The 9,948-nt window shown below is 46.3% G+C and overlaps 1 protein-coding gene across 1 annotated transcript; it reads left to right on the forward strand.

Moving 5' to 3' along the window:
* Positions 1-6,358: 6,358 nt before the first annotated feature.
* LOC108801581 (gastrula zinc finger protein XlCGF52.1-like) lies at positions 6,359-7,512 on the forward strand. The gene is made up of 2 exons (XM_018573473.1): positions 6,359-6,749; positions 6,918-7,512. Exons 1-2 carry the CDS (start codon positions 6,359-6,361, stop codon positions 7,508-7,510), a joined length of 984 nt encoding a protein of 327 aa, XP_018428975.1. The 3' UTR covers positions 7,511-7,512.
* The last annotated feature ends 2,436 nt before the right edge of the window (positions 7,513-9,948 follow it).

Raw genomic sequence — 9,948 nt, forward strand, 5'->3', positions numbered from 1 at the left:
TCATAGAGAGTCCTCCATTGGTGATGGGAATGAGCTCAGTTCATAGAGAGTCCTCCATTGGTGATGGGAGGGAGCTCAGATCATAGAGAGTCATCCATTGGTGATGGGAATGAGCTTGGTTCATAGAGAGTCCTCCTTTGGTGATGGGAATGAGCTCAGTTCATAGAGAGTCATCCATTGGTGATTGGAATGAGCTCAGATCATAGAGAGTCCTCCATTGGTGATGGGAATGAGCTCGGTTCATAGAGAGTCCTCCATTGGCGATGGGAATGAGCTCGGGTCATAGAGAGTCCTCCATTGGTGATGGGAATGAGCTCGGTTCATAGAGAGTCATCCATTGGTGATGGGAATGAGCTCAGATCATAGAGAGTCCTCCATTGGTGATGGGAATGAGCTTGGTGCATAGAGAGTCCTCCATTGGTGATGGGAATGAGCTCGGGTCATAGAGAGTCCTCCATTGGTGATGGGAATGAGCTCAGATCATAGAGAGTCCTCCATTGGTGATGGGAATGACCTCGGTTCATAGAGAGTCCTCCATTGGTGATGGGAATGAGCTTGGTGCATAGAGAGTCATCCATTGGTGATGGGAATGAGCTCAGGTCATAGAGAGTCCTCCATTGGTGGGTATTTGTTGGATGGAGAGTCCAGAAGACCCAGTTCCACCCAGGTGTCAGCAGATAGTCTAAGGATAGATGGAGCTACTACAAATACCACATAGAATATTACTATGGCCACCATCTTGGTTCTTCTCATGAGGGTCACAGTGATGGGCTCCATTATTTTACAGTCAATTTCCTCATCACTGATATGGAGGTCATCATCATCCGCGGTGATGACAGTGAACATTGTAGTGGTCTGTGCGGAAGGAACGTCTTTGCAATGGAGGTCAGTGGAGATGTCACCTTAGATTAGTGCATCGTGGAGAATTGTCCGGTTACAACAAAAATAAAGATGACCGATTTGAGTCGGCGCGTCCTCCTGACATCTGAGGAGAGTTTAATAAATGATCCCAAACAGAGAGAATTCTCACTTTATATATCAATGAAGATCCGACCCAGAAACATCCATCAGAATATTAGAACCGAGGCTGCAGAACTTATATCCTCCACAAGGTGGAGACATCACTCATTGTCAGTGGAACTCAGATGGGAAGTGAAATCAGACTGAGACAAGAAGTGATGTAAGGAATAAACAGGAAGTGAGGTCACATATTCATAGGAAGTTCTGGGTTAAAGGTGAGTCAGGAGGAAGTGGAGAGGAGACATTGCTGGAACTGGCAGCAGAGAAGGTAATAAGATATATTATATATACACCCAGTAACGCCTCCTCCCCCCCCACACACTATATTTGCTTTGGTCCTCTCTAGTCACTGTGACGTCTTCTATCTCCAGAAGATACCACTACACGCACAACAAGAGCCATTTATCCGACTGTCCCTCCAGAGCCGCCTTTATAGACCAGATACATCCTAAATATAGAGCCATTTATCCGACTGTCCCTCCAGAGCCGCCTTTATAGACCAGATACATCCTAAATATAGAGCCATTTATCCGACTGTCCCTCCAGAGCCGCCTTTATAGACCAGATACATCCTAAATATAGAGCCATTTATCCGACTGTCCCTCCAGAGCCGCCTTTATAGACCAGATACATCCTAAATATAGAGCCATTTATCCGACTGTCCCTCCAGAGCCGCCTTTATAGACCAGATACATCCTAAATATAGAGCCATTTATCCGACTGTCCCTCCAGAGCCGCCTTTATAGACCAGATACATCCTAAATATAGAGCCATTTATCCGACTGTCCCTCCAGAGCCGCCTTTATAGACCAGATACATCCTAAATATAGAGCCATTTATCCGACTGTCCCTCCAGAGCCGCCTTTATAGACCAGATACATCCTAAATATAGAGCCATTTATCCGACTGTCCCTCCAGAGCCGCCTTTATAGACCAGATACATCCTAAATATAGAGCCATTTATCCGACTGTCCCTCCAGAGCCGCCTTTATAGACCAGATACATCCTAAATATAGAGCCATTTATCCGACTGTCCCTCCAGAGCCGCCTTTATAGACCAGATACATCCTAAATATAGAGCCATTTATCCGACTGTCCCTCCAGAGCCGCCTTTATAGACCAGATACATCCTAAATATAGAGCCATTTATCCGACTGTCCCTCCAGAGCCGCCTTTATAGACCAGATACATCCTAAATATAGAGCCATTTATCCGACTGTCCCTCCAGAGCCGCCTTTATAGACCAGATACATCCTAAATATAGAGCCATTTATCCAACTGTCCATCCAGAGCCGCCATTTATAGACCGGATACATCCTAAATATAGAGCCATTTATGAGGCCGTCTGAGATGTCAGAACGATTATCGGAACTCTGTGCAGATATTATTGATCCCGGTACAGTCCAGATCATTCTCACTTTATTATCTGTCCGCAGAGAATCGCATCCTGTATAGATCACATGACCACACCAATAAGAATGGAGGAAGACCAAAGTCACATGACTGAGAGGATATTAGACCTCACCCTGGAGATCATCCATCTGCTGACCGGAGAGGTGAGGAGGATTCTGGGAGGTCACATGACATCACTCTGATCTCTATTCATAACACACAGACCTGACCGGTGGGGGTGAGGAGGATTCTGGGAGGTCACATGACATCACTCTGATCTCTATTCATAACACACAGACCTGACCGGTGGGGGTGAGGAGGATTCTGGGAGGTCACATGACATCACTCTGATCTCTATTCATAACACACAGACCTGACCGGTGGGGGTGAGGAGGATTCTGGGTATTCTGTAGTGATAATTTTTAATTCTCTCTTTACACAGGATTATAAAGTAGTGGAGAAAATATCTGATGAGCCATTAAGGTGCCATCACAGGACATCATCCATTATGGTGCCTTCACCTCACGGCCAGACCACAGAGGTGACCAGAGCCAAGAAGGTTCTAGAAGTCACCAAGAAGATGATGGAGCTGACAGGAAGATCTCACTGTCCCCCGCCATGATCAGGTATATGGGACTGAGAATGGAGACTGAAAAATAGATGTTGACCTATGAGAGGACATTCTTCTTGTGTTCCTTTTTATGTGTTCTGTCATATTTGGGTTCAGGGAGAAGAACTGGAAGACATCAAAGTTGAGGTGAAAGAGGAAGAAGAAGAGACGTTGGTGGGTGGAGCTCAGCAGTCCATGGAGGAGGAGGAGATGATGGTGAAGAGTGAACAGGAGGAATCCTCTCTACGTATGGACACAAGTACGTCATAAATACTAAATTTCCATTTCCATAAATTTTTTAATATTGTTCCTTGAGTGGAAAAATTACATACATACCAACCAAAGTGCTGTTAATCGGGGGGGGGGAGGCAGAAAATTCATGTAAATCGTGGCCCAATTTTCCTGACCAGGGTAAAGATTTCTGCAAAGACCTTCCCACTGAGCTCTATTTCGGTAATTCCTCTATGAGGACTGGACACACCCTATAGGATCCTGGGCCCTCTTCAGAGTGTGACGGAACTTTCCTCCTTTGAGAGGGAATTACTTGGTGGTCACTTCCCACTCTAGATGCTCCTCATTAGACATAGTACCAATCGGGTTACGTCCCTCAGAGAGGATCCCTCTATGGCTGGCGTAGGTCCTCGTTTCATAGAGTGGTTGGAGCTTTGGGCCATTGTTGCGATTACTTGTTGCAAGCATCTAAACTTGTGTCTCGTATTCCTTTCATAGAACATTCTGGCTATGTGCCTGGGAGAGCTCCAAAAAATCTGACTTGGTTATCCTTTGTGTTATCTCTTGAGACCTGCTCTTGACATGCTCATTAGCATTGCCATTGTTGGTCAGAGTGTGCTCCAGCCTCGAAACAGGTCTGTGAAAGGGGTGGAGAAACCCCATCCTTCTACTCATCTACTTCAGTGGTAGTATCCTGTAGGCACTCGGAGCTTCCATTTCCCTGAGACCATGTGGCTCAATGGCAGATGTTCATCCACCTGGGTCCTTGAGTAGATGACCTTCTCAGCATTTGAGTGCTCAGTTCTGAAGGCTCTTCAGCCTTGACCTTTGAGTCAGAGATCTCCGTCAGCTAGACCTCTTTACTCTTCTGATATTGACTACATTTCATTGTGCATCTTCCCAGGTTTGTTTGGGTTCTCCGCACCCTGAGGCCCCTGATTCCTACTGAGGTCGGAGCTTATCCTTGGATCCCATTTGGACTCCCTACATGAGATGTTCTCCTATGTGGTTGTATGCTTCGTGGTACTTGATACTCTTCAGTCGAACCCCTCTTCTGAAGGACCTTTTGGGCTACAAGGTCAACAGGGACCAGTCGCTAATGCTCCCTTCCTACTTGACCCTTTAGTGTCCTCCAGCAGCACTGGGCCCTGCTAACAGACCTGGCCCCTGATGTCCACTCTCGTCCAGAAAAGTACTCTCTTCGAGGAGGGCTCGTGACCATTCCATTCAGACGACCCTCCCTATAGAAGGTCAGTTGTTTGGACTTGTGCAGTCTGAGCCCCTTTTGAAGGCCCCATCATCTGCAGACCTCATCTGTACAAAGCACCTAATGCTGGTAATCTCGGGTCACCGAGTGGACCTGCCCAGCTCAGGTCCTTGCTAAGAAAGTCCACTCCTGTAGACCTTTGAACCCTTCCATATCTGTCACTGAAATTCCCCCATCTTCACCTTTCAGGGATTGTGGGGTGGTTCGCGCGTGTCTTTCTAGTATGGGTTTCCCTTCTCACATGGACTCTCTTTTTCAGCCTTGCCTTCTATGTTTTGGAACTCGGACTCTGGTTGAGACATCCCAACTGGTCTCCTTGGACCAAGAAGTCCTAGACAAGATTTGACAGTCTTTGGCTGGGGAAGAGGCCATATCTTCCCCTCACCCCAGGAGGACTTCTCTGACTGGTGTATCCTCATGCTTCTGGTGGAGTCTGATTCATCCTCCTGATTCTGGTGGGTTTTATTTGCACCAGTCTTGGTTCCTCTAACCTACTGCTCCTTTAGGTGGACTTCACGGTTGGTACTTTTTGGTTTTTCTACCAGTCTTGGGAGGTCGTTTTTTTTTTTCTATCCTTTGGGTTAATATGCTGGGACGGTTCTCACAATCATTGTGATCTTTTTGTGAGATCGGCTTTCTGTTCAGGGAACCTCTTTCATGGATCCTCTCCTTTCCCTAAATTCCAAGGGTTAGGATCGCCAGCCTGGAGCTTTCTGCTGTTGACCGGCTGGTCTCCTCTTTTAGACTTGTTTGGTTTAAACTTCCCTTTAGGAACTCGTTTTCTTGGGGTTTGGCCCAGTGAGTTTTCTCCCCTTGACCACATCTCATTGTTTGGTCTGATTTCCTCCCATTCGAGAAGTGTTTTGTTTTCTTGCTTTTAGGTCATTGTAGGTTGGCCCTATGGTCTGTTGCTGGTGGGGGGGTCCATTGTGCCTTCGGGTGGGATCTCCTCTTGGAGGTTATTCTCTGTCCTGGTTTGGAGCACCAAATTGATTCTCTGTGTATTCCCCCTGATCTATTCCATCTCCATTCCTCAACATAACGTCATGTGACCAACAAATGAGGAGGAGATACTGTACACCATATGAAGGTCCATCTCCATTCCTCAATATAACGTCATGTGACCAACAAATGAGGAGGAGATACTGTACACCATATGAAGGTCCATCTCCATTCCTCAATATAACGTCATGTGACCAACAAATGAGGAGGAGATACTGTACACCATATGAAGGTCCATCTCCATTCCTCAATATAACGTCATGTGACCAACAAATGAGGAGGAGATACTGTACACCATATGAAGGTCCATCTCCATTCCTCAATATAACGTTATGTGACCAACAAATGAGGAGGAGATACTGTACACCATATGAAGGTCCATCTCCATCCCACAATATAATGTCATGTGACCAACAAATGAGGAGGAGATACTGTACACCATATGAAGGTCCATCTCCATTCCTCAATATAACGTCATGTGACCAACAAATGAGGAGGAGATACTGTACACCATATGAAGGTCCATCTCCATTCCTCAATATAACGTCATGTGACCAACAAATGAGGAGGAGATACTGTACACCATATGAAGGTCCATCTCCATTCCTCAATATAACGTCATGTGACCAACAAATGATGAGGAGATACTGGACACCATATGAAGGTCCATCTCTGGTCTTCAGTAGGTTTCCTAGATTCGAGGTGGTTTCTCATAGTAATACATTCATCATTGCTTTCCTACAGATGGACACTGTGCTCGAAACAGGAATACCTTTGAAGGAGAGAATCCCATTACTCATAACAGGCATCACCGACCTTCCCATTCAGAGAGTTCGATGGTTCCCTCTAATCCTGAGGAATCTTCTACAAGCCATAAAGGAGATCACACAGGAGAGAGTCCAGTGTCACGTTCAGCGTGTGGGAAAAGTTTCACTGAAAACAAAGACCTTCTTACGCACCAGAAAAGTCGCAAGGGTGAGCGTCCTTATTCATGTTCAGAGTGCAGAAAAAGTTTCACTTTGAGGGGAAACCTTTTAATACACGAGAGGATTCACACGGGGGAGCGCCCTTTCTCATGTTCAGAGTGCGGAAAACGTTTTAGTCAAAAAGGAAACCTTGTTAAACACCAGAAAATTCACACGGGCGTGCGCCCTTTTTCATGCTCAGAGTGCGGTCATTCTTTCACTGCGAAAGGAGACCTCCTGAATCACCAGAAGAGTCACACGGGTGAACGTCCTCATTCATGCTCAGTTTGCGGCAAATGTTTCATTCTGAAAAAGACGCTTCTTACACACCAGAGAAGTCATACGGGGGAGCGTCCTTATTCATGTTCAGAGTGTGGGAAAAGTTTCACTTACAAAGGAGGTCTTGTTAAACACCAGAAAAGTCACACAGGGGAGCGTCCATTCTCATGTTCAGTGTGTGGGAAACGTTTCGCTGATAAAGAAAAACTTCTGTTGCACCAGAGAAGTCACACGGGCGAGCGTCCTTATTCATGTTCAGAGTGCGGGAAGCGCTTCAGTCAAAAAGGAAACCTTATTAAACACCAGAGAATCCACACGGGGGTGCGTCCTTTTTCATGTTTAGAGTGTGGGCATTCTTTTACTTTGAAAGGAGACCTTTTAAATCACCAGAGAAGTCACACGGGTGAGCGTCCGTTTTCATGCTCCGTGTGCGGGAAAAGTTTCATTCTAAAAAAGACGCTTCTCACACATCAGAGAAGTCACTCTGGCGAGCGTCCTTACTCATGTTCAGAGTGTGGGAAACGTTTTGTTCACAAAGGAGGCCTTGTTCAGCACCAAAAAGGACACATCGGTGAGCGTCCCTATTCTTGTTCAGAGTGTGGGAAACGTTTCATTCACAAGGGAGGCCTTGTCAAACACCAGAAAATTCATACTGGTGACCGCCCTTTCTCATGTTCAGTGTGTGGAAAATGTTTTACTGAGAAAGGAAAACTTCTATTACACCACAGAAGTCACACGGGTTAGTGTCCTTTTTTAATGTTCATAGTGTATAAAATGTATTAACATAAAAGAAATTACTACGACATCAGAGAACACTCAGCTTCTGACGCTGTTGAGAAATGTACCGGGGAAGGTAACAGGTGGAAGGCTCCAATGGTGCAGTTCTCGGCTCCAACCCCCCCCTCCCCCCCCCCGATACACACATTGGGGCGTCCTCATTCATCATTTTACATTCTCCACAATATGAAATAAAAATCCAGCATGGAGAGTAGGGAGCTCATTGTAAAGGGCTCAGTGGGGTATGTAGACCCCAGAACTCAAGAGACAGAACAATGCCCGGGAATGATTGGAACCCAACAAGCTCAAGATTTTCCGGGGGAGGGGAGGTAGGTAGACCTATTACCAGTATGGGGAGGTATGGAAAGTTTTCGGGGTGTCATGTGATAGTTATGGATCTGCAGGGATTCCATTCTACTAATCTGCTCCTCTAAACACACAGTGCTGACTTTTCCCGCACTCACACAGACGGCCCCATACAACTAATACATGGCCAAGTATGAGAACCCATAGACCGCTCTGTATGTAGATTCCTATTGGCTGCTGCACCTCATTGATCTTTGTTTTCCTGGATTTTCATTGGTCCGGCCAACATAGAATTGTTCATATATTTTTTACTTTAGATACTTAAGATTTTAAGTCAAACTTCATTGTATTGTGTGTCATGTATTCTGACGTTCTACAATAAACCAGAAAGTTCTACACAATACAACATCCTGTTCTGAGTCGTGTTCTTTTATAATTAATCTGGGAATGAGCTCGGGTCATAGAGAGTCCTCCATTGGTGAGGGGAATGAGCTCAGTTCATAGAGAGTCCTCCATTGGTGATGGGAATGAGCTCAGTTCATAGAGAGTCCTCCATTGGTGATGGGAATGAGCTCAGGTCATAGAGAGTCCTCCATTGGTGATGGGAATGAGCTCGGATCATAGAGAGTCCTCCATTGGTGATGGGAATGAGCTCGGTTCATAGAGAGTCCTCCATTGGAAATGGGAATGAGCTCGGTTCATAGAGAGTCCTCCATTGGTGATGGGAATGAGCTCGGGTCATAGAGAGTCATCCATTGGTGATGGGAATGAGCTCGGTTCATAGAGAGTCCTCCATTGGTGATGGGAATGAGCTCGGGTCATAGAGAGTCCTCCATTGGTGATGGGAATGAGCTCGGATCATAGAGAGTCCTCCATTGGTGATGGGAATGAGCTCGGTTCATAGAGAGTCCTCCATTGGTGATGGGAATGAGCTCAGTTCATAGAGAGTCCTCCATTGGTGATGGGAATGAGCTCGGATCATAGAGAGTCCTCCATTGGTGATGGGAATGAGCTCGGTTCATAGAGAGTCCTCCATTGGTGATGGGAATGAGCTCAGTTCATAGAGAGTCCTCCATTGGTGATGGGAATGAGCTTGGTTCATAGAGAGTCCTCCATTGGTGATGGGAGTGAGCTCGGTTCATAGAGAGTCCTCCATTGGAAATGGGAATGAGCTCGGGTCATAGAGAGTCCTCCATTGGTGATGGGAATGAGCTCGGGTCATAGAGAGTCATCCATTGGTGATGGGAATGAGCTCGGTTCATAGAGAGTCATCCATTGGTGATGGGAATGAGCTTGGTTCATAGAGAGTTCTCCATTGGTGATGGGAATGAGCTCAGTACGTGGAATCAATGCAAATGTCACACAGAATATTCCCATTGCCACCACCTTGGCTATCCTCCTCATGGTTACAGTGATGGGCTCCATCATTCACCCCATCAGTAGCTTACAGAATGTGTCGGTGTTATGTGATCAGTCCCATTATCGTCACAGTTATTGTTCTGGTCAGTTCTACAATGATTCCAACTTTATTATCGGAGAATTTCCCAGACAACGCATACCCTGAGGTGCTGAAGTACATTGGGCTCTTCTATGTTTCTGTTTTTTTGTAGCAGAACCTCAGTCTCCGCAGAGGATGAGACACGAGTCTGAGCAATATATAACCGCAGCAGAGGATATCCTGTGTGCCGGGATTCAGAGTGCTCAGGGAGGGAGTCGTCTCTCCAGATGAACCTTTCCCTTTCGGATGAAACTGGCTCTATGGAATTTGTGTGCACCACCGAGGACTCGGCAACAGTGACTTGACACCTTCCGAAGCCTGGGGCAGGGGTGTATGTTGGGCAGTAGGTCTTGTGGGAGGGTGGGCAGGAAGTGCCGTATTTCCCCTCAACTCAAAATTTTAGAGGCAATAAGTGGAGAGATGAGGAGGAAAAGGATAAAGAGCAGCATGTTTTCTACCAAGCACCAGACAGAGGAGGAGATGGGACAAGTAAGGCCGGCGTAACGGAGGACGGTGTATGAGCAGTATTTCCTCCCTCGTGGAAGCAGTTACATTTGCTGCCTCGTGGATCTGGTATAGGAATCCGCTAGCAGAGAAAATG

This window comes from Nanorana parkeri, unplaced genomic scaffold (genome assembly GCF_000935625.1).
Source record: "Nanorana parkeri isolate BGI_ZX_2015 unplaced genomic scaffold, ASM93562v1 scaffold2394, whole genome shotgun sequence".
Lineage (NCBI taxonomy): Eukaryota > Metazoa > Chordata > Amphibia > Anura > Dicroglossidae > Nanorana > Nanorana parkeri.

Excerpts from the sequence above, each read along its gene's own strand:
- LOC108801581 (XM_018573473.1), top strand. The coding sequence starts at position 6,359 with ATGGTTCCCTCTAATCCTGAGGAATCTTCTACAAGCCATAAAGGAGAT. Across the intron at positions 6,750-6,917 it reads TCACCAGAAGAGTCACACGG|GGGAGCGTCCATTCTCATGT; the intron begins GTGAACGTCCTC and ends AAAGTCACACAG.